The sequence below is a fragment of the Salvelinus fontinalis genome, unplaced genomic scaffold, assembly GCF_029448725.1.
Source record: "Salvelinus fontinalis isolate EN_2023a unplaced genomic scaffold, ASM2944872v1 scaffold_0285, whole genome shotgun sequence".
Taxonomy (NCBI): Eukaryota; Metazoa; Chordata; class Actinopteri; order Salmoniformes; family Salmonidae; genus Salvelinus; species Salvelinus fontinalis.
In genome coordinates this window covers 151590-176772 of record NW_026600494.1, presented here as the reverse complement: position 1 = coordinate 176772, position 25183 = coordinate 151590, and the positions used below count along the sequence as shown (strand labels likewise).

The window sequence follows — 25183 nt, the reverse complement described above, 5'->3', positions numbered from 1 at the left end:
GGGGAACAACGGGCCTTCTACGCCTTCAAGAAGGGCTAAGGATTTCTAAAATAATTATATTATTTTCAATAATGTTGATTCTTTGATGTTCTTTGTGTACACGGTCAAATGCATCATCACCAACCTGTCGTTACCGTCTCTCGATGGTTGTGTCTGTTTTGCAGGCGTATTCCATGGAAGCGATTTTGAACGGACCCCTCTGAAGACTTTGTTCTCTCAGACCGAAACCTCGCGATCTGAAGTTCCATCAATTTCATTTTCCTCCGGAGAAATTCGTTCTCCTTGTGGCTTTGGGACATCTTCAGGTGTACAACCGCATAGCCATCGTCAACAACTTTGCAGATTTCGGCTACAGCCGCGTTGGCTAGCACCTCCATGATTGAGGCTATCTGCGCCTGGAACTCGACCACGGAACCCGACATTGTCCCCCGACGCTTTTGGTCCCTTTTCAATATGAAAACAGTCTTTGTGTTTTCTATAATATTATAATAATCTACAGTTATCTAGTTTGCTATTAAAATAAAGTTAATCCTATCAGAAACGAAACATCGCTAGCTTTGTTTGTAGCCGGTGATTCTTTCCTTTTCCTCATCATTATGCTGGACTGTGGAATTAAAGTTTAACACCGCCACCTACTGTACAGGAGTTCTCCATCACAACAACGTTGTAGCTAAGTAACAAAAAAACTAGGCTTGTGGCCCCAAAAATGTTGGAGACACCCCTACCCGAGCTATTACAAAACACATGTTTTTTCCACATCTATAATGGCTGTTATTTTTTAAAATGGGTGATTATGTAAAAATATTTTACTGAATAAGTGGTTAATTGATAGATATTGTGACAAAACGCCCTAAACTAAGAAAAGTGCACAATAATGCCTGGCTTGAAGTGGCATTCCCACATAACCATATGTAACCCAATATAGGCTGTCTGCCCCACATACACAGGCAAAGAGCATCAGGATATCTTAATGTATCTTGGAAATATATACCTGTAAACACAGAGATATAATAGGTGGAAATATCAAGTATTAATATTTATGATGAATGTACACCTTACTTTTTGGTAGCTGAATAATAGACAAGTTCCCAAGTCATTGCTCTCATCCAGCGCTGTTTGGTCCTGCTTGATAAAAATACATAGTTCCACGTTTTTGTTGTTGTTGTTGTCGTGGCTATTGTAATCGGCTCTAAAGAAAACAAGTGGGCTTAGACATCGAAATTAAACATTTTGGGTCCAAGGTTCCTTGAAGGATTTTGTATCTTTTGCCCCTACTCATGTAATTAACACACAGATTATTTTTGGGGGGACCCTAGATTTGACCTCAAATCCAATATGGTATCCAAAATCCAATATAGGTGCAATAATATCATTTGATGGTGGTTAATGTATGAATTAAGGAAATTTGATAATTTTTTTAGAATTATGTAAAACACTTTACCCATAAAGACTGTTTTGGTGTAAATCTATTTTATTCTGATTCCAATATGTCCAACATGATTCACACACCTTTGCCTGCTTATAGTGAGATCCAAAGGCATTTGGACAGTGAACATGTTTTGTTGTTCTTATGGCTCTGTACTCCAGCACATTGAATTTGAAATGATACAATGACTATGAGGTTAAATTACAGACTGTAAACTTTACAGGAAAGATTCATCAATTTTGAATGTTATATTGTTTTTGTGTGAGCGATGTTCTATCAATACCATGGGTCATGCGTTTTCATGTGTATAGGAGCTATTACCGTTCGAGAAGGTAGAAAGTTGGCCGGTATGTTGTACCATTGCGATAAAACCACTCTCACTACACTGGAAATGAAGAGAAATACGACTTTTTGATCACAAAAAAAGTCTGGGATTCGTGTCAGATTTCAATACTTGACAATGTCAAGATAGAAGACACCCTATCAAATGAACCATTGATCATATTTGTGCGATATTCCTACCTTCATCAAACTTGTGACTCTACTTGTTGGATGCATTTGCAGTTTGTTTTGGTTGTTTTTCAGATGATTTTGTACCCAATAGAAATCAAATCAAATTTTATTTGTCACATGCACCGTATAGAACAGGTGTAGTAGACATTACCGTGAAATGCTTACTTACAAGCCCTTAACCAACAATGCAGAATTTATTTTAAAGTAAGTAAGAAAATATTTGTACAAAATAAATAAATTAAAGAAAAAAAGTAACACAATAAAATAACGATGCTATATACAGGGGGGTACAGGCACAGAGTCAATGTGCGGGGGTACAGGTTAGTCAAGGTAATATGTACATGTAGTTAGGGGTAAAGTGACTATGCATAGATAAACAGCAAGTAGCAGCAGTGTAAAAAAGGGTGTCAATGCAAATTGTCTGGGTAGCCGTTTGATTAACAGTTTAGCAGTCTAATGGCTTGAGGGTAGAAGCTGTGAATGGTACATAATGTATTGTGTCATTTTGGAGTCACTTTTATTGTAAATAATGATGAGTGAGAGTTTTCGGCATAAAAATAATAAATATGAGCAAAGTGCTGGAGTACAGAGCCAAAACAACAACAAAATGTGTCACTGTCCAAATACTTTTGGACCCAACTGTATATCAAATGACAGCGTTTTCATGAATTTGATTATTTACTCTTAAAACCCATTAAAAAAAATGCAAGGTACATGATCAAGGAAGTAGGCAGGACTTTCATAGAGTATTGCAAAAACCTGACATAATTCTAATCCATAGCTTTTTTCCCATAGGAATCTCTTGATTCTGTGTCACTTCTCAATGATGAAGCTTCTGATGTCTATTCAGATTGCTGGAGTGAGAGAACCTGCGTCCGCACTGTGCACAACTGAAGGGCTTCTCTCCAGTGTGGACGTTCTGGTGCACTTGGAGCTTGCTAGGGGACACAAAGCTCTTCTCACACAACGTGCAGGCGAACGCTCGCTTCCTGGTGTGGATGATCATGTGATGCCGTAAGTCGCTCTCGTGGAGAAACTTTTTATGGCAGTTCGGGCAACCGTACGGTCGTTCTACAGTGCCAGGTCTAAAGTGTGTGGGGAAATTACTGGAGTGAGAGGAAGTTGTGGCGCTTGGTCTAAAATGGCAATCAGGAAGTGAGGTATGAGCTGGTTGTTGAACTCCTCTTCCTGGTATTTCAGAGGGTCTATGGAGGCTTGCCAATGAACACCAACTATCTTTGTTGGCCTCACTTGCATGTCCTGTGTCAAAATGCATGCCTGTATTTTTCTCTGTAGGGTGGAAACCGGGTGCTACCAATAGCGTTGTGTTGTCTCTCATTGAATCGGGGTGTACGGGGTGAATCATTGGTGCATTTCTGTTAAACACTCCCACTCCCTGCTTATTTCCAGTCCCATTGACCTGTTGTGTAGTAGCTGTACCCACCTGACCCCACTCGAAACCTCTATCTACCTGCTGCCCACTGGATACGGAGTCAATCACTATCACATGTTCTGATGAGGAATGGAACGACTTGGGGGGAAAGCTGTGGTTTTCTAACCCTACACTTCTCATTTCCATGGCCGAGCTACTCTGTGTTTCTGGCCCCACTGGGCCACTCCCTAGATCCATAACTTTAGTGTGAGCAGCAGAGGTATCATCATTAGTCGCTACTGCCTCTCTCCACACCTGGTTTAAAGAATCTCTTAGGAGATTGAGGTCCCCGTTCATGTCACACTTTGTGTCCAGACTCTGTCTCTCTGCTCTGGGTTCAAATCCTGTGTGCTGCTGGGGTCCCTGGTTCACATTCTCTGTTTCTGACTGGAGGAAGACGACGTCAGATCCACTGACCTCCATAGCAGTGTTGTTGTAGCTGTTGTTGCATCTGGGGCCACTAGACTGGAAGGCGGGGTCCTCTGTGGTGGCTGCAGCCGGTTGGGTGGTTAGCTCTCTGCTGCCCTCCACTGTTCTGGCTGGGTGGCTGGACCTAGAGTCCTGGTCATCTGCTTCCCCCTCATCCTTGATGATGAGCAGGTCTGGTTCCCCTTCCTCTGTCTCTGCTGACTGCTGATGGGGTTAAGTGGGAGAGATGAGTGAGTGAGACAGAGCATACACTATCTACTGAATGGAGATATGGGCATGACATGGGATTTAGTGAAATTCATAGTAGTTGTCTTGTTGTTATTGTGTTATAATCTGTGGTGTAGTGGAGGGTAAAATCCACCTTTTGTATTTTGCTTAAACCTTCATAAAGTACATTGGCTAGAAGTAAATGAATCCACTAATACAAATATAATTAAGCAATAAGCCCTGGGGGTATATGGTGTGTGGTATATGGCCAATATACCACGGCTAATGGCTGCTCTTACCACGACGCAACGCAGAGTAACTAGACACAGCCCTTAGCCATGGTATATTGGCCATATATCACAAACCCCTGAGGTGCCTTATTGCTATTATAAGTTACCAACATAATTAGAGCAGTAAAATAAATATGTTTTATCATACCCGTGGTATACGAATTGATATACCAAGGCTGTCAGCCAATCAGCATTCAGGGCTCGAACCACCCAGTTTATAACTTGAGATATATCTTAAATGAACGCGTTTTCATGAATTTGATATTCTAATACTTGAATCCCCATTCAAAAACAGCGAGGGACATGATCCAGGAAGTAGGCAGGACTTTCAAAGCAGTCTTATTTGTCACATGCGTCGAATACAACGGGTGAAGACTTCACCTTGAAATGCTTACTTACGAGCCCTTCCCAATGATGAAGAAAAAAATAATAACAATGTAAATACAAAACAAATAATAAAAATAGCATATTGCTATAACCTAACTGACATAAAGCTAATCCATAGTTTTTTTCCCATAGGAATCTCTTGCTTCTGTGTCTAGGGCTGGCACAATTAATGTATAACCCTGTAACCGATGGTTATGGACGAAGACCGTCATAAACGTTTTTATACAGTACCAGGTTTGGACACACCTACTCATTCAAGGGTTTTTCTTTAATTTTACTATTTTCTACATTGTAGAATAATAGTAAAGACATCAAAAGCATGAAATAACCTCTTTTTTTTTTTTTTTTTTTTTTTTTTTACAAATCAAAATATATTTGTTATTTGATATTTATCAAAAGTTGCCACCCTTTGCCTTGATGGCAGCTTTGCACACTCTTGGCATTCTCTCAACCAGCTTCATGAGGTAGTCACCTGGAATGCATTTCAATTGATAGGTGTGCCTTGTTAAAAGTTCATTTGTGGAATTTCTTTCCTTCTTAATGAGTTTGAGCCAATCAGTTGTGTTGTAACAAGGTAGGGGTGGTCTACAGAAGATAGCCCTATTTGGTAAAATACCAAGTCCGTATTATGGCAAGAACAGCTCAAATAACCAAAGAGAAACGACAGTCCATACAAATCATTAAAATCCAGACGGAAAATATTTACACAAGAAGCCACCTAACATCACACAGTCAAACTCTTCAGTCATTTCGTAAGTTTCACCATTCTGCGATTTATCACCGTTTTAAACATCGCACAGTGTTTCAACGCAACGGCTCTTTATGTCATCGTTTTTATCTGAGCAGTCAACACCCAAATGTTTTTCTAAAGTAATCTAGTATCATTTCAATCAGGAAAATGTCAAGAACTTTGAAAGTGTAGTCACAAAAATGGAACGCTACAGCAAAGGAAGACCCAGAGTTACCTCTGCTGCAGAGGATAAGTTCATTAGAGTTACCAGCCTCAGAAGAGCTTCAGAGTTCAAGTAACAGACACATCTCAACATCAACTGTTCAGAGGAGACTGCTTGAATCAGGCCTTCGTGGTCCAATTGCTGCAAAGAAACCACCACTACAGGACACCAATAAAAGAAGAGACTTGCTTGGACCGAGAAACATGAGCAATGGACATTAGACGGGTGGAAATCTGTCCTTTGGTCTGATGAGTTCAAATTTGATGATCTCTGCATGTGTGGTTCCCACCGTGAAGCATGGAGGAGGAGGTGTGATGGTGCTTTGCTGGTGAAACAGTCTGTGATTTATTTTGAATTCAAGGTACACTTAACCAACATGGCTACCATAGCATTTTGCAGCTATACGCCATCCCATCTGGCTTGCGCTTAATGGGACTATCATTTGTTTTTCAACAGGACAATGACCCAACACACCTCCAGGCTGTGTAAGGGCCATTTGACCAAGAAGAAGAGTGATGGAGTGCTGCATCAGATGACCTGGCCCCAACAATCCCCTGACCTAAACCCAATAAAGATGGTTTGGGATGAGTTGGACTGTAGAGTGAAGGGAAAGCAGCCAACAAGTGCTCAGCATATGTGGGAACTCCTTCAAGACTGTTGAAAAAGCATTCCAGGTGAAGCTGTTTGAGAGAATGCCAAGTGTGCACAGCGGTCATCAAGGCAAAAGGTGGCTACTTTGAAGAATCTCAAATATAAAATATATTTTGATTTGTTGAACACATTGATTACTACATGATTCAATATGTGTTATTTCATAGTTTTGATGTCTACACTATTATTCTACAATGTAGAAAATAGTCAAATAAAGAAAAATCCTTGAATGAGTAGATGTGTCCAATAGTTTGACTGGTACTGTATATAATAATGATATTTTGGGGGTGAACAAACAGCTGACTGAAAACGGGAAGGCCGGGTATTTGTGTGGTTGAGTCCGTTTCTGCTATAGAATTAGGTATTAGAATACACAAATGGACATGAAAGGTCTTATAACAGTATAAAAGATCAGCCATTTTGTTCAGGGAGCTGGTCAACCATGGTCAGCCAGTGTGCTGCGATAAGATATTGTGTAAAACAATGAATTTGAAGATTAACTGCACAGTATATTTATTAGCTAGCCAGCGAGTTTAAGTTGAATGATTTCCAATAATTGTTCAAATTAACTGCCAATATGCCAACATTCTATACAAACAATGCAGCTAATCCAGAGCCATACATACACTTGCTGAAATCAGTTGATGATAGGTCTTATACAAGTTGTAAATGCAACAAGTACTGATATTCTATCATATTATAATATTCACAACTTTCCAAGAAAACAAACATTGAGACATTTATGGTGTGTTTATATATATTTTGGAGGCTATTTAAACAGAAAGTGTATAAAACCTGTATAAACTGTATTTATAATTACATGACAATATTTTAGGCTAACAATCATTATATTTCTGATATATAACATGCCTTACTTTTATAATTCATAAGTAAAAGCAGGAAATGCATCACCTCTGCCTCTACTGCCATCTGTTCCAATTAGACCGGATTAGATTTCTCCCTGACCACAATGGCTGCCATTCTCACACCATTCTAAAACTGAGTGTTTTTGACATAGCCCCTCTAGTAATTTCATAGGATCTCTATGGTTTCTGCTGTAACATGGACTCTCCAACGTGATGAAACGTTGTTGCTCCTTGCTGAAACAAGTCAGGAGCTGAGGAGAAAATTTGCGTCTTTTGCAATTCAAACAGTTATAACCAACTACCGTCATCCAAAAATCCTTGACAGTAACGGCCCTATATGTGTCAGTTCTCAATGATAAAGCTTCTGATGTCTTTTCAGATTGCTGGGGTGGGAGAACCTGCGCCCGCACTGTGCACAACTGAAGGGCTTCTCCCCAGTGTGGACGTTCTGGTGCATTTGGAGATGGCTGGCGCACAAAAAAACTATTCTCACACAAGGTACAGGAGAACGTCCGCTTTCTGGTGTGGATGACCACGTGTCGCTGCAAGTCACTCTCTTGGACAAACTTCTTATGGAATGTTGGGTAACCATATGGTCATTCTACGTTGCCAGGTCTAATACCTGTGGCAAGATTACTCGAGTGAGAGGAAGTGGTGGAGCTTGGTCTAAAATGGCTGACAGGAAGTGAGGTATGAGCTGGTTGTTGAGCTCCTCTTCCTGGTATTTCAGAATGTCTACGGAGGCTTAGAAACTAGCTTTGTTGGCCTCACCTACATTTTCTGTGTCAAGATGGGTGGCTGTATTTAAAGAATCTCTTAAGGCGTCTGCATGCTTCCCAGTCGAAAACAGTTCGGTAGAGTTCGTGCATATATTATGATGACATTATGTGACAATTTGGTTCATTTTGGACTTCCATTAGTTTTTTTTTTTCAGCTTTTGGGGTACAGAATTTTTTTTCTGGAGGTATGCTGAAGATCAGAGCGGAGGTCTACGCCCCTTCGTTGGTGATTGGTCAACAGTAGGGATTCTTCAATAAAGTAATTGTTGTCATTCAAGAGACGACTCGTTTTCATGCAATTTTTTTTCATTGAAAACTACTGCACTAAACATCTTAGTTAGATGTAAAATTGAGCGACTAAGATCTCTTTCGCAAAAACATAAAAATGTATCACATATTTCTTGAGTTATCTCAGATTAATTCGGACCATTTTGAGGAAGTATAGACTGGCTACGGTGTTTCAAAATGGACAAACAGTACAATTGCCGCTTTTTTCTTGTTTTTTAAGCGAAGGTCTTTTTAAGGGAGCACACTCGTTCGGTTGGGCTAGGCACCAGCTGAACTGAAGCATGCTGATGCCTTAAGGAGATTGAGGTCCCTGTTCATGTCACACTTTGTGTCCAGACTCTGTCTCTCTGCTCCGGGTTCAAGTCCTGTGTGCTTCTGGGGTCCCTGGTTCACATTCCCTGTTTCTGACTGGAGGAGGACGGCGTCAAATCCACTGACCTCCATAGCGGTGTTGTTGTAGTTGTTGCCTCTGGGGCCACTGGACTGGAAGGCGGGGTCCTCTGTGGTGGCTGCAGCCAGTTGGGTGGTTAGCTCTCTGCTGCCCTCCACTGTTCTGGCTGGGTGTCTGGACCTAGAGTCCTGGTCATCTGCTTCTCCCTCCACCTTGATGATCAGCAGGTCTGGTTGCCCTTCCTCTGTCTCTGCTGACTTCTGATGGGGTTAAGTGGGAGAGTTGAGTGAGTGAGACAGAGCATACACTATCTACTGAATGGAGATATGGGCATGACATGGGATTTAGTGAAATTCATAGTAGTTTCCTTTTTGTTATTGTGTAATAATCAGTGGTGTAGTGGAGTGTAAACTCCACCTTCTGTATTTTACACATGCCTTTACAAACTTTTGGCGCAAAATGCATTGAAAGTATAGGTTAGAATGTGCTAACATACGCCAGTTTGAAATCGATGACAGTTTGAAATCGGCTGTTAAAATTGGGACTTACAGTTAAGGTCGGAAGTTTACATACACCTTACATATACATTTAAACTCAGTTTCACAAATGCTGACATTTAATCCTAGTAAAAAATCACTGTCTTAGGTCAGTTAGGATCACCACTTCATTTTAAAAATGTGAAATGTCAGAATAATAGTAGAGAGAATAATTTATTTCAGCTTTTATTTCTTTCATCACATTCCCAAAGGGTCAGAAGTTTACATACACTCAATTAGTATTTGGTAGCATTGCCTTTAAAATAATTTAACTTGGGTCAAACATTTTGGGTAGCCTTCCATAAGCTTCCCACAATAAGTTGGGTGAATTTTGGCCCATTCCTCCTGACAGAGCTGGTGTAACTGAGTCAGGTTTGTAGGCCTCCTTGCTTGCACACGCTTTTTCAGTTCTACCCACAAATGTTCTATAAGATTGAGGTCAGGGCTTTGTGATGGCCACTTCAATACCTTGACTTTGTTGTCCTTAAGCCATTTTGCCACAACTTTGGAAGTATGCTTGGGGTCATTGTCCATTTGGAAGGCCCATTTTGCAACCAAGCTTCAACTTCCTGACTGATGTCTTGAGATGTTGCTTCAGTATATCCACATAATTTCCCCTCCTCATGATGCCATCTATTTTGTGAAGTGCACCAGTCCCTCCTGCAGCAAAGCACCCCCACAACATGATGCTGCCACCCCCGTGCTTCACTGTTGGGATGGTGTTCTATGTCTTGCAAGCCTCTCCCTTTTTCCTCCAAACATAACAATGGTCATTATGGCCAAACAGTTCTATTTTTGTTACATCAGACCAGAGGACATTTCTCCAAAAAGTACGATCTTTGTCCCCATGTGCAGTTGCAAACCGTAGTCTGGCTTTTTTATGGCGGTTTTGGAGCAATGGCTTCTTCCTTCCTGAGCGGCCTTTCAGGTTATGTCGATATAGGACTCATTTTACTGTGGATATAGATATTTTTGTGCCTGTTTCCTCCAGTATCTTCACAAGTTCCTTTGCTGTTCTGGGATTGATTTGCACTTTTCGCACCAAAGTACGTTCATCTCTAGGAGACAGAACGCGTCTCCTTCCTGAGCGGTATGACAGCTGCGTGATCCCATGGTGTTTATACATCCGTACTATTGTTTGTACAGATGAACGTGGTACCTTCAGGCATTTGGAAATTGCTCCCAAGAATGAACCAGACTTGTGGAGGTCTATAATTGTTTTTCTGAGGTCTTGGCTGATTTCTTTAGATTTTCCATTGATGTCAAGCAAAGAGGCACTGAGTTTGAAGGTAGACCTTGAAATACATCTACAGGTACACCTCCAATTGACTCAAATTATGTCTATTAGGCTATCAGAAGCTTCTAAAGCCATGACATAATTTTTTAGAATTTTCCAAGCTGTTTAAAGGCAGTCAACTTAGTGTATGCAAACTTCTGACCCACTGGAATTGTGGTACAGTGAATAAGTGAAATAATCTGTCTGTAAACAATTGTTGGAAAAATTACTTGTGTCATGCACAAAATAGAAGTCCTAACCGACTTGCCAAACGATAGTTTGTTAACAAGAAATTTGTGGTGTGGTTGAAAAACCAGTTTTAATGAATCCAACATAAGTGTATGTAAACTTCCGACTTCAACTGTACCTCATCACTTGTAGTATCCATATGCTTTGATGGAGAGACATCCTCTTGGTCCACGTCTATGGGCTGTCTGTCTCTTAGTACGCTGCTGTTCCCAAAACTCCTGTTGGAAAGTCCGTTTCTGCTTTGCCAAGTAGGTCCTGGAAATAAAGGGGAAGGTTAATTTGACCCCATCCATCAATGGTGTTTTACAAAGAACAAAGCAAGCATAATACCTTCATGATGTATGTTATGCGTCTGTAGAGCTAGAAGGATCCTAGCAGTGTTGACAGTACAAAGTCAGCATGATACGTAATTTAGGCTTGGTGCACTGTCAAATCCACCATCATCACCAACCTGTCGTTGCAGTCTCTCGATTGTTATGTCTGTTTAGCAGGCGTATTCCATGGAAGCGATTGTGGACGGACCCATCTGAAAATTTTGTTCTCTCAGATCGAAACCTCGCGATCTGAAGTTCCATCAACTTCACTTTCTTCCGGAGAAATTCGTTGTCCTTGTGGCTTTGGGACATCTTCAGGTGTACAACCGCATAGCCATCGTCAACAACTTTGCAGATTTCGGTTACAGCCGCGTTGGCTAGCACCTCCATGATTGAGGCTATCTGCACCTGGAAGTCGACCACGGAACCCGACATTGTCCCCCGACGTTTTGGCCCTTTTTTCAAGATGAAAACAGTCTTTATCTTTTATATATTATGACGATATACAGTTATCTTGTAAGCTATTAAAACAAATGCAATAATATCAGAAAATGAACATCGATAGCTAGCTAGCTTTGTTTGTAACGTTAGCTTGCTGTTGAGATTATTTTTTTCCTGTTCCTCATCATCACTTTCATGTGATCATATGCGCCACCTACTGTACAGGAGTGCTCCACCACAACAATGTTGTAGCTATTATAAACATGATATTTGGTTTAAACAATATTTCATGATTTAAAAATAAATAAAGCATTGCACTATTTGTGGTATTTCTATTATAAATAGTAAACAGTAAATATATTTTGCTGAGAGGCAAAGGGACATTTAAATTCTTAATTACTGTACTTTGGTTCACCACTGCATCAATATAAATTCATAAGGATGTTTAGAATTTTCACCTGTAATAACTTCTACATTAGCAATCCACTCTGGACCAAGCATCAAGCTAGTTGACCTAAATACACAACCACTACACAAAGAGGGTAGCGTTAAATGTGGAATCCAATCAAACTGTCAAAAACACATGGACCCAGTTTTCATATGAAAACCCCAGAAGTGTGGAGTCATTCCCCTTAAACTATGGCCAGGAGTTTTTCACTGGTCTGATCACAGGAAAAACTCCTGGCCTTGTCAATCATTGCGCCAGGTGGAGTAGTGTGAAGTTGCCCCTAGAAGCTGATCTTGGGTTTGTTTTTGATTTTTTTTCCACTAATAGTTAAGGTTAGGATTGGGGGAGAGGAATCTGATCCTAGATCTGTACCTAGGAGAGTGTTGACTGTTTGTAGCACTTCCCGCAGTAGACACATTGAAACGGTTCCCCTCTGGTGTGCACCCTCTCATGCATCTTCAGCTGGTGGCTGTAAGAGAAGTGCTTGGAGCAGTGGCTGCACCGGAGCTGCCTCTTGGCCGAGCGAGACCTTAGCTGTTGCGGCTGATTTTTAATGCCTTTCGAGCCTCTGTTTAAATTTGCGAAGGTGGCTTGCTTCTTCTTCGGGGAACCTGGCAGAGAGTAACCGTTGGGGATGAAAAGTTGTTTCAGGTGGACAGTCCGTTGAAATCTGGAAACTTGAACCCAATGGCGATTTTAGCATGCAAATCCTGGTTGGGCAAACCCCCCCAAAAATTGGGGGTGCATGCCAGCAAAGTCACTACTCAACACAACACTAAACAATACATTAATTGCACTATAACGGTGACAAACGAGGCCCACAAACTGTTAGGGCCTACATAAAGCTGTCCCAACAGCAGTCCCAACACCTTTCCACTGCTACACCTGGCTATCAGCAGAGCTTTCTCTGGCAGCGAAACAGCTAATCCAGCCTCATTTACTGCCTTTTATCTGCTTGTCGTCCCCTTATGCTCTAGTTTGTACATCTCAATTGTCAGTAGAAACCACATTTGTTTAAGCAAGTCAGCCATATCAGCTTGTTTTTTAAGGAGGCAATCTGTAATTTCAGACATTAATGAGCGAGCTAGGACGGACGTGGTCAACTATTTGTTCAGCACATTTGAAATGTACAGCGACAGATTTCAGAACATGGGCCATTGTTACAGTGTTCTCCCTGTGCACCAAGTCAGAACCGTAGGATAAATAAAGGGGGCATATAAGCAGACAATGAAAGCTCTTACAATATCCAATGATTACATTTCTCTAAAACAGGTTATAGGCTACATGTGCACCACCAAGTCAGAACAATAGGTGAAATTAAGAGGGGAAAATAGACCACATTATTAGGGTGAGGCACATGGGTTACTAACAGCTTACTATACAACATACACTTAGTATTACTTTCTTAGCTACAGTATACATATCTCCCTGTTATATTACATCATTTATGCAGCAGCATACAAGACATTTTTGGACTAGTCCTTCGTGGGCTAATTTTTTCATCAAACTTTGTCATCAAAGTCAGGCATTCTCTGGATTTATGGTGCTTTCAAGACAACTGGGAACTCAAAAAAAAACAAGGTTGAATCATGATGACTTCAGTGATCTTCAGGTCTAGAAAGAGGCCCGAGTTCCTGATTTACAATTCCGAGTTAGATGACCTTTCAAAACGTATTTTCCCAGTCGGAGCTTGAGTTCTGTTGTCTTGAATTCACTGAAGTCAGATTTTCCAGTTCTGAGTTAACAGTTGTTTTGAGCGCAGCATAAATCATGCTGGATTGACAGCATGGTCAATATTGAATGTTTATCATTTTAAATTTGGAAAAGACAACCTTAAACTGAAAATTGGGACCACACACCAACTCCACTGAATAGCAGGTTAGTGATTCCTTTGTAATGCTTGCAGTTAGCCACTGATCCCTTCCAAACCACTAATTGTTGAATTTGCTATTTCCAACTTGTTGTGTAATGGTTGTGGCCAATGACCTTGAGCCTTCTTGGATGTGAACTTCTAATGTAACTCCATGGCAGCACCCAAGGGACTTGAATTGTCGAGCTCTACCCTTAGATTTGGCAGTGACGTAGTGTCTGCTTGAACCTCAACCCTACAGTTCCACATAGCGCTGCGTTGTGAGTGTCAGGGGGACACTTCTCTGTCTGTCCAGACTCTATTCCCCCTCTGTGTCCCCCTGTTCCACAGTAGATTTGGCCTGAAAAGAGGAGGGCGGAATTAAGTAGACAGACATGATCTCTACAAAGCTCTCAAACAAATACATGTCTATTATAACTCAGCTATTATGAGGGTATATTATTGATCCAATGGATTGAATTAAGTTGTTCATTTACTGATTTAACTCATTGACACAGAACATATGAAGCTTATCTGTTCTCAAAACATTTAAAACTATTATTGGACTGCAATAATTCCCTGTACTTTTGAAAGGAAAATGTCCTTTCCTTCAATCTGCCTGATTTCATTTGGAAGTAATGTGAGAATATATATAGATAGGGTCAATATATATTTAGGGTTAATCTACAGTCTATAGGGTCAATATACATTACCGGTCAAACGTTTTAGAACACCTACTCATTCAACGTTTTTTCTTTATTTTTACTATTTTCTACATTGTAGAATAATAGTGAAGACATCAAAACTATGAAATAACACATATGGAATCATGTAGTAACCAAAAAAGTGTTAAAGAAATCAAAATATATTTGAGATTTGAGATTCTTCAAATAGTCATCCTTTGCCTTGATGACAGCTTTGTACACTCTTGGCATTCTCTCAACCAGCTCCATGAGGTAGTCACATGAAATACATTTCAATTAACAGGTGTTAAAAGACCAAGTAAAATACAAAAAGACCAACAGGTGTAAAAGACCAAGTCCATATTATGGCAAGCACAGCTCAAATAAGCAAAGAGAAACGAAAGTCCATCATTACTTTAAGACATGAAGGTCAGTCAAGACGGAACATTTCAAGAACTTTGAAAGTTTCTTCAAGTGCAGTCGCAAAAACCCTCAAGGGCTATGATGAAACTGGCTCTCATGAGGACCGCCACAGGAATGGAAGACCCAGAGTTACCTCTGCTGCAGAGAATAAGTTCATTAGAGTTACCAGCCTCAGAAAATGCAGCCCAAATAAATGCTTCACATAGTTCAAGTAACAGACACATCTCAACATCAACAGTTCAGAGGAGACTGTGTGAATCAGGCCTTCATGGTCGAATTACTGCAAAGAAACCACTACTAAAGGACACCAATAATAAGAAGAGACTTGCTTGGGCCAAGAAACACGGCAATGGACATTAGACTGGTGGAAATGTGTCCTTTTGTCTGGAGTCCAAACTTGAGATTTTTGGTTCCAACCGCAGTGTCTTTGTGAGACGTGGTGTGGGTGAACGGATGATCTTGCATGTGTATTTCCCACCTTAAAGCATGGAAGAGGATGTGTTATGGCGTGGGGGTGCTTTGCTGGTGACACTGTCTGTGATTTATTTAGAATTCAAGGCACACTTAACCAGCATGGCTACCACAGCATTCTGCAGCGATACGCTGGTTTGGGCTTAGTGGGACTATCATTTGATTTTCAACAGGACAATGACCCAACACACCTCCAGGCTGTGTAAGGCTATTTTACCAAGAAGGAGAGTGATGGAGTGCTGCATCAGATGACCTGTCGTCCACAACCCCCCGACTTCAAACAAATTGAGATGGTTTAGGATGAGTCGGACCGCAGAGTGAAGGAAAAGCAGCCAACAAGTGCTCAGCATACGTGGGAACTCCTTCAAGACCGTTGGAAAAGCATTCCAGATGAAGCTGGTTGAGAGAATGCCAAGACTGTGCAAAGCTGTCATCAAGGCAAAGGGTGGCTATTTGAAGAATCTCAAATATAAAATATTTTGATTTGTTTCACACTTTTTTGGTTACTACATGATTCCATATGTATTTTTTCATAGTTTTGATGTCTTCACTATTATTCTACAATGTAGAAAATAGTCAAAATAAAGAAGAATCCTTGAACGAGTAGGTGTTCTAAAACTTTTGACTTGTAGTGTATATATTTAGGGTCAATATTCAGGTAACTGACAAAATAAAGGAAACCCCAACATAAAGTGTCTTAATAGGGTGTTGGGGCACCACGAGCCAGAACAGCTTCAATGCACCTTGGCATAGATTCTTTAAGTGTCTGGAACTCTATTGGAGCACTATTCTTCCACGATAAATTCCATTATTTTGGTGTTTTGTTGATGGTGGTGGAAAATGTCCTCTCAGGCGCCACTCCAGAATCTTCCATAAGTGCTCAATTGGGTTGAGATCTGGTGACTGAGACATCCATGGCATATGGTTTACATCGTTTTCATGCTCATCAAACCATTCAGTGACCACACATGCCCTGTGGATAGGGGCATTATCATCCTATGGCAGCATAGCCATGGTAGCCAAAATAATGGCCTGCCCAGCATTTTTATTCAGGACCCTAAGCATGATGGCATGTTAATAGCTTAAAACCTACTTTCAATATGCTTTGTATCCCTCATTTACTCAAGTGTTTTTAGGCAGTTACCTGTATATTTAAGGTCAATCTCTATAGGGTAAAGAAGCACCATGGAAAATATTATTTATTGATGGAATTATAGGAATGAATAAATAAACAGCCATTGGTGAAATTGGTACAAAAGAACAGAACGTTTTTCAGTCTCACAGTACAATTTCAGTATCTGCTATAACTTTAGTGTGAGGAACGCTGTTTTATTAGAAGAACACAACCATTATCAACCTTAACAGTCAATGTGAGTGATGCTGTTGGCCTTAAAGAAGCCAAGAAAACGAAACAGTCCTTGTAGATAATGTAAATATGAACCACGTTGTATTGTAGACGTATGAGACGAGGGCAAACATCCTGCAGACAAACGACTACGTCTGAACCAATGACGTTTGAACTCATGATATTGCTATAACAGCTTTTTTCAATAGGAATCTCTTGTTCTGTGTCAGTTATCAATGATGAAGCTTCTGATGTCTTTTCAGATTGCCAGAGTGGGAGAACCTGCGCCCACACTGTGCACAACTGAAGGGCTTCTCCCCAGTGTGGACGTTCTGGTGCACTTGGAGCTTGCTAGGGGACACAAAGCTCTTCTCACAAAAGGTGCAGGCGTATCCCCGCTTTCTGGTGTGGATGACCACGTGCTGCTGCAAGTCACTCTCGTGGATAAACGTCTTATGGCAGCTCGGGCAACCGTACGGTCGTTCTACGGTGCCAGTTGTAACATCTGTGGCGAGAATACTGGAGTGAGAGGAAGTTGTTGCACTTGGTCTAAAATGGCCAACAGGAAGTGAGGAATAAGCTTGTTCTTGAGTTCCTCTTCCTGGTATTTCAGAGTGTCTATGGAGGCTAGCCAATGAGTGCCAACTAAATTTGTTGGCCTCACCTGCATTTCCTGTGCCAAAATGCATGCCTGTATTTTTCTCTGTGTGCCGGAAGCTGGGTGAAACCAATTGCATAGTGTCTCTCATCGAATCGGGGTGTACGGGGTGAATCATTGGTGCATTCCCCTCAAACACTCCCACTCCCTGCCTATGTCCAGTCACATTGATCTGTGATTTAGTAGCTGTACCCACCTGACCCCACTCAAAATCTCTATCTACCTGCTGCCCACTGGATACTGAGTCAATCACTATCACATGTTCTGATGAGGAATGGAACGACTTGGGGGGAAAGCTGTGGTTTTCTAACCCTACACTTCTCATTTCTATGTCTGAGCTAGTCTGTGTTTCTGGGCCCACTGGGCCACTCCCTAGGTCCATAACTTTAGTGTGAGCAGCAGAGGTATCATCTTTAGTCGCTACTGCCTCTCTCCACACCTGGTTTAAAGAATCTCTTAGGAGATTGAGGTCCCCGTTCATGTCACACTTTGTGTCCAGACTCTGTCTCTCTACTCTGGGTTCAAATCCTGTGTGGTGCTGGAGTCCCTGGTCCACAGTCCCTGTTTCTGATTGGAAGAGGACGGCGTCAGATCTACTGACCTCCATAGCGGTGGTGTTGTAGTTGTTTTTGCCTCTGGGGCCACTGGACTGGAAGGCGGGGTCCTCTGTGGTGGCTGCAGCCGGTTGGGTGGTTAGCTCTCTGCTGCCCTCCACTGTTCTGGCTGGGTGACTGATCCTAGAGTCCTGGTCATCTGCTTCTCCCTCCACCTTGATGATCAGCAGGTCTGGTTCCACTTCCTCTGTCTCTGCTGACTGCTGATGGGGTTAAGTGGGAGAGATGAGTGAGTGAGACGGAGCATACACTATCTACTGAATGGAGATATGGGCATGACAATCGATTTTGTGAAATTCATTGCAGTTTCCTTGTTATTAAGTTCTTATCAGTGGAGAACTGGAGGGTATACTTGTATTTTGCGCAAAAACCTTAAAAAGACATTGGGTAAAAGTAAATGAATCCACTAATACGAATATAATTGTACATATACACTATATTTACAAAAGTATGTGGTTGCTGACAGGTGTATGTATCAAGGACACCGCCATGCAATCTCCAGAGACAAGCATTGGCAGTAGAATGGCTTTACTGAAGAGCTCAGTGACTGTCAATGTGTCACCGTCATAGGATGCCACCTTTCCAACAAATCAATTCATCAGTGACCTCCTAAGTGGCGCAGTGGTCTAAGGCACTGCATCGCAGTGCTAGCTGTGCCACTAGAGATTCTGGGTTCGAGTCCAGGCCGCGACCGGAAGACCCATGGGGCGGCGCACAATTTGCCCAGCACCGTCTGGGTTTGGCCGGGCAGGGATGTAGCGGGCCGGGCGCAGTGCACGGTCGCCAGGTGTACGGTGTTTCCTCCAACACATTGGTGCGGCTGGCTTCCGGGTTAAGTGGGCATTGTGTTAAGAAGCAGTGCGGCTTGGTTGTGTTTAGGAGGACGGCGGCTCTCGACCTTAGCCTCTCCTGAGTCCGTACGGGAGTTGCAGCGATGAGACAAGACTGTAAATACCAATTGGGCAAAAAAATGTTTACATTTTTTATTTAAATGTTTTATTTTAAATCAGTTTGTATAAGATCACCAAGCGCCGGCTGGAGTGGTGTAAAGCTCACCGCCATTGGACTCTGGAACAGTGGAAACGTGTTCTCTGGAGAGATTAATCACGCTTCACCATCTGGCAGTCCGACAGACGAATCTGGGTTTGGCGGATGCCAGAAGAACGCTACCTGCTCCAATGCATAGTGTCAACTGTAAAGTTTGGTGGAGGAGGAATAATGGTTTCGGGCTGTTTTTCATGGTTCGGGCTAGGCCCCTTCGTTCCAGTGAAGGGAAATCTTAACGCTATAGCATACAATGACATTCTAGATGATTCTGTGCTTCCAAATTTGTGGCAACAGTTTGGGGAAGGCCTTTTCCTGTTCCAGCATGACAATGCCCCCGTGCACAAAGCGAAGTCCATACAGAAATAGTTTGTTGAGATCGGCGTGGAAGAACTTGACTGGCGTGGAAGAACATGACTAGTGTATATTAAAATGAGTGTATATATCATGAATTTGATTTCATACTCTTGAATCCCATTCAAAAACAGCAAGGGACATGATCCAGGAAGTAGGCAGGACTTCCAAGTCACATGTGCCAAATACAATGGGTGTAGATTTTGGGATCTATTAAATCAGATCCGCTTTAACCGACATCCACATAACGGTTATTTATTATTTATTTATTTCAAATCCACAAGCGGCTCCTGGCATTATACCTAAAGCGGACATCGCCATTGGATGCACAGAGTTAGATTAAGAGAAATCCCATGCAGCCTTGTTGACAAATTCGAACACTGGAATGTGAGATGTAATCTACACCTTGATTAGGCTGATAGAAATCCTCATTATTTTGTTTAATAGCCTACACTTTCACGTTCCGAACTTCTAACGCAAGTGGGGCGGGTGTGGCTTTGTGACAATAATAACAAGACCAGCTGCTCACCAATTTGACGGCTACAACCCCAACATAGTTCCACCTTGAACACAGCCAGGTTAACCAGCCAGGTTAACGCTTGATCTGATTGAATCCAGGCCTTTACTATGAAATGTTTGCTTACGAGCCCTTCCCAACGATGCAGAGTAAAAATATATATTTAAAAAAATACAAATATATATAAATACAAAAAATAATAAAAATAAATGACAATAAAACTAATGTATTGCTATAACCTAACTGTCATGAAGGTTATCCATAGATTGTTTTCAATAGGAATTTCTTGCTTCTGTGTCTTGGGCTGGCACAATTACTGTACAACCGTATAACTGATGGTTATGGATGAAGACCATCATGAAAATTAAATGAACCGTCATACCCGCTGAAAAATGTCAATTAACGTTTTTTTGCGGATCGAACAGCTGACAGAAAATGGGACGGTCAGGCATTCGTGTGGCCGAGTCCGTTTCTGCCATAGAATTAGGTATTAGAATACAAGAATGGACATGAAAGGTCTTATAACAGTATAAAAGGTCAGCCATTTTGTTCAGGGAGCTGGTCAACCATGGTCAGCCAGTGTGCTGCGATAAGATATTGTGTAAAACAATACATTTGAAGATTAACTGCACAGTATGTTTATTAGCTAGCCAGCGAGTTTAAGTGTAATGATTTCCAATAATTATTCAAATTAACTGCCAATATGCCAACATTCTATACAAACAATGCAGCTAATCCACAGCCATACACTGGCTGAAAACAGTTGATGATAGGTCTTATACAAGTTGTAAATGCAACAAGTACTGATATTCTATCATATTATAACATTCACAACTTTCCAAGAAAACAAACATTGAGACATTTATTGGCTGTTTAGATATATTTTAGAGACTATTTATACAGAAAATGTGTATAAAATGTGTATAAACTATTTATAATTACATGACAATATTTTAAGTTAACAATCATTCTATTACACAATTTCTGATATCACATGCCTTACTTGAATTGTTCTGCATAAGTAAAATAGAGAAGTACAGTACATGCAGTAGAGGTCAATGGAAGTCGACCAAAACAATGGTAATGCCATTGAAACGCGTGGGTGAAAGATGCCGTAGAGGAAAGATCCTGAATCTTGTCGTTGCCGCCCAGCTAAATTAGCCTACATTTAGGCAAATTTTTAAGTGTGTATTTCACACTATGTTGAGGTAAAAATCTGAGAATAATGGTTGTATGGATGTCAACCCCAATATACAGTATGTTCATGTTATCTTCATCATTCAACTGCATTACAGTTAAAAACTACCACCAACGATTGCTCTGTGCTAGCGATGATAACAGTTTATTCGAACGGGAGTTAGCATTTAGCAGTCACTTCTTCTAAACCTGAAAAGGGACTACTTCGAAATGTTATGCAGCGAAAACAGCCAAATATATCCAAATGGGACTTTACTAACCACATTGTGGACCTGTTACATCAATCATGACGGATTTGTATTTCATTTTTTTGCCCCATTTTCTCCCCAGTTGGTAGTTACAGTCTTGTCCCATCACTGCAACTCCTGTACGGACTCGGGAGGGGCGAAGGTCGAGAGCCGTGTATGCTCCGAAACACAACACCGCCAAACCACACTGCTTCTTGACACACTGCTCGCTTAACCTGGAAGCCAGACGCACTAATGTGGAGGTACATTGCGCATGGCCTGCCACAGGAGTCGCTAGAGTGCGATGGGAAAAGGACAACCCGGCTGTCCCCTAACCCGGACGACGCTGGGCCAATTGTGCGCTGCCTCATGAGTCTGGGATCGAACCAGAATCTGAAGTGACTCAGCTAGCACTGCGATGCAGTGCCTTAGACCGCTGCTCCACTCCAGAGGCACAATCATGACGGATTTGTGAATATCCACTTTGTTAGTTAAGATTTGTTGAACGTGTGCCAATCTGGCATCCTTCTTCTATTCCCCGCGGTCTGCATTCCATTGACCTCTTTACCGCATCTATGAATCACCTCTGCCTCTACTGCCATTCATTCCATTTAGACTGGTTTGGATTTCTCCTTGACTAAAATGGCTGACATTTTCACCCCACTCTAGAACTTTGAGTGTTTATGACATAGCCCCTCTAGTAATTTAATAGGATCTCTATGGTTTCTGCTGAAACATGGACTCTCCAACGTGATGAAACTTTGTTGCTCCTTGCTGAAACAAGTCAGGAGCGGAGGAAAGAAGAAAATGTTTGTCTTTTGCAATTCAAACGGTTATAATGGTGACCAAGGTTATTAGGCTGATCACAGCCTTTGTCACTTCTCAATGATGAAGCTTCTGATGTCTTTTCAGATTGCTGGAGTGGGAGAACCTGCGGCCGCACTGTGCACAACTGAAGGGCTTCTCCCCAGTGTGAACGTTCTGGTGCATTTGGAGATGGCTGGCGCACACAAAGCTCTTCTCACACAAGGTGCAGGAGAATGATCGCTTTCTGGTGTGGATGGCCACATGCCGCCGCAAGTCACTCTCGTGGACAAACTTCTTATGGCATGTTGGGCAACCATACGGTCGTTCTACAGTGCCAGGTCTAACGTCTGTGGCGAGATTATTTGAGTGACAGGAAGTTGTGGTGCTTGGTCTAAAATGGGAGACAGGAAGTGAGGCATGAGCTGGTTGTTGAGCTCCTCTTCCTGGTATTTCAGAGTGTCTATGTAGGCTTGCCAACGAACACCAACTAGCTTTGTTGGCCTCCCCTGCCTTTCCTGTGCCAAGATGCATGCCTGTATTTATCTCTGAGGGCCGGAACCTGGGTGAAACCAATAGCGTTGTGTTGTCTCTCATCGATTCGGGGTGAACGGGGCGAATCATTGGTGCATTCCTCTCAAACACTCCCACTCCCTGCCTATTTCCAGTCCCATTGTCCTGTGGTGCAGTAGCTGTACCCGCCTGACCCCACTCGAAACCTCTATCTACCTGCTGCCCACTGGATACGGAGTCAATCACTATCACATGTTCTGATGAGGAATGGAACGACTTGGGGGGAAAGCTGTGGTTTTCTAACCCTACACTTCTCATTTCTATGTCTGAGCTAGTCTGTGTTTCTGGGCCCACTGGGCCACTCCCTAGGCCCATTACTTTAGTGTGAGCAGCAGAGGTATCATCATTAGTCGCTACTGCCTCTCTCCACACCTGGTTTAAAGAATCTCTTAGGAGATTGAGGTCCCCGTTCATGTCACACTTAGTGTCCAGACTCTGTCTCTCTGCTCTGGGTTCAAATCCTGTGTACTGCAGTGGTCCCTGGTTCACATTCCCTGTTTCTGATTGGTGGAGGACGGCGTCAGATCCACTGACCTCCATAGTAGTGTTGTTGTAGTTGTTGTTGCCTCTGGGGCCACTGGACTGGAAGGCGGGGTCCTCTGTGGTGGCTGCAGCCAGTTGGGTGGTTAGCTCTCTGCTGCCCTCTGTTCTGGCTGGGTGTCTGGACCTAGAGTCCTGGTCATCTGCTTCCCCCTCATCCTTGATGATGAGCAGGTCTGGTTCCCCTTCCTCTGTCTCTGCTGACTGCTGATGGGGTTAAGTGGGAGAGATGAGTGAGACAGAGTATACACTATCTACTGAATGGATATATGGGCATGACATGGGATTTAGTGAAATTCATAGTAGTTGTCTTGTTGTTATTGTGTTATAACCAGTGGTGTAGTGGAGGGTAAACTCCACCTTCTATATTTTACACATGCCTTTACAAACCTTTGGCCCAAAAATGCATTGAAAGTATAGAGAGTGTTACTTTACTCACTCTGTACGGCGGTCATCGTTTACCAAGCATATTTTTTTTACCACTACATCACTAGTTATAATGTGCTGACATACACGTCTATACAGACATAACCTCATCCCCAGGTGGAAGTGTCTGGTGTGCGAGACTAAAACATAAAGACATAAACACTAAGACATAAGTCTGTGACAGTCTAAAATCGTCTGTTGAAATTGGAACTTACCTCATCACTTGTAGCAGCCATATGCTTTGATGGAGAGACATCCTCTTGGTCCACGTCTATGGGCTGTCTGTCTCTTGGTATGCTGCTGTTCCCAAAACTCCTGTTGGAAAGTCTGGCTCTGCTTTGCCAAGTAGGTCCTGGAAATAAAGGGGGAGGTTAATTTGACCCCATCCATCAATGGTGTTTTACAAAGTAACGATTTTGCGATTTAGACTATTTGCACACTGTCACATTCATCATCACCACCAACCTGTCATTGCCTTCTCTCGATTGCTGTTTCTGTTTAGGAGGCGTATTCCATGGAAGCGATTGTGGACGGACCCCTCTGAAAACTTTGTTCTCTCTGCTCGAAACTTGGCGATCTGAAGTTCCATCAATTTCAATTTCCTCCGGAGAAATTCGTTGTCCTTGTGGCTTTGAGTCATCTCCAGATGTACAACCGCATAGCCATCGTCAACAATTTTGCAGATTTCGGCTACAGCCGCGTTGGCTAGCACCTCCATGATTGAGGCTATCTGCACCTGGAACTCGACCACGGAATTCGACATTGTCCCCCGACGCTTTTGGCCACTTTTCAACGAAACAGTTTTTATGTTTACAGTTATCTAGCTAGCTATTAAAATAAAGAGAATAATATCATAAACTACACATCGCTGGCTAGCTTTGACATCGCTGGCTAGCTTTGTTTTTAGCTGGTGAGATTATGTTTCCTTATGCTGGATGGTAGAGTTGAAAGTTGGACACCGCCACCTACTGTACAGGAGTGCTCCACAATAACAACAATGTTGTAGCTATGTAATAAACAACCGGTTCTCTGGCGTAAACCATTTTTCATGATAAAAAACAGCAAAAACAACAGTATGACTGACCTTAAATAGATATTAATTCCATCCATCACATCTCTATAATTTGCTTGTAGCCGATCAGTCTAATAGTACATCTGTATTGTTGAGATGCAAAAGGAAATTTTAATGATTAAATACTGTTCTTTGGTTTGCCACTGCACCAATACATATCAAATCACATTTCTATTTGTCATATGCGCCCAATACAATCTTACCGTGAAATGCTTACATGGAAGCAAATTCATAGGGATGTTTAAAATCTTCAGCTGTCATAATTTATACATTATCAATCCACTCAGTCCCATTAGCTATATATGGTATATTCGAATATTTTTCTATTTAAACTGTTACATTGTTCAGAGTTAGGAAGCGTTTACTTAGTACATTCTCAGTGTGGTTCTTCGGTTAGTTTTGAGACAAGTATTAACCCTGAGTCTACTCTTCGATTTACTTAATTTTTATTGAAGGCATTTATTTATTCCTTTGAACGTCATGTTGTATGATGATTGTGTATTTTTGTAC

General features: G+C 41.8%; 2 protein-coding genes across 6 annotated transcripts in view; both read right to left on the bottom strand.

Annotated features, from left to right (window-relative positions):
- LOC129845363 (zinc finger protein 777-like) overlaps positions 1-12290 on the bottom strand; it is a 61915-nt gene extending 49625 nt beyond the window's left edge. For 2 of the 4 annotated variants that reach the window (XR_008758039.1, XR_008758038.1), the window contains exons 1-4: positions 11125-11766; positions 10792-10928; positions 8660-8872; positions 3789-4004 (exon numbers count right to left, since the gene is read on the bottom strand). Coding sequence is in view for 2 of the 4 variants with exons in the window: in XM_055913255.1 (XP_055769230.1) it covers positions 2760-4004; positions 8660-8872; positions 10792-10928; positions 11125-11422 (1893 nt within the window). In the remaining 2 variants the exon portion in view is untranslated. Of the gene's footprint in view, positions 1-2114; positions 4005-8659; positions 8873-10791; positions 10929-11124 lie in introns of those variants that run through there. The other 2 variants (XM_055913255.1, XM_055913257.1) reach the window with 2 other exon arrangements.
- Positions 12291-13113: 823 nt separating this feature from the next.
- Positions 13114-24501, bottom strand: LOC129845377 (uncharacterized). 2 transcript variants are annotated; one of them, XM_055913288.1, is made up of 5 exons: positions 24067-24501; positions 23817-23953; positions 23170-23382; positions 17907-18122; positions 13114-14086 (listed from the first exon to the last, which is right to left on the bottom strand). In XM_055913288.1, exons 1-5 carry the CDS (start codon positions 24362-24364, stop codon positions 14045-14047), a joined length of 906 nt encoding a protein of 301 aa, XP_055769263.1. In that variant the 5' UTR covers positions 24365-24501; the 3' UTR covers positions 13114-14044. The 2 variants fall into 2 exon arrangements, with proteins under 2 accessions (XP_055769263.1, XP_055769265.1); XM_055913290.1 differs by lacking the exon at positions 13114-14086 and adding an exon at positions 16484-17152.
- Between the last annotated feature and the right edge of the window lie 682 nt (positions 24502-25183).

Excerpts from the sequence above, each read along its gene's own strand:
- LOC129845377 (XM_055913288.1), bottom strand. The coding sequence starts at position 24,364 with ATGTCGAATTCCGTGGTCGAGTTCCAGGTGCAGATAGCCTCAATCATG. Across the intron at positions 23,383-23,816 it reads TGGCTGCTACAAGTGATGAG|CAGTCAGCAGAGACAGAGGA; the intron begins GTAAGTTCCAAT and ends TAACCCCATCAG. Across the intron at positions 14,087-17,906 it reads ACAACACCACCGCTATGGAG|GCCAAATCTACTGTGGAACA; the intron begins GTCAGTAGATCT and ends TCCTCTTTTCAG.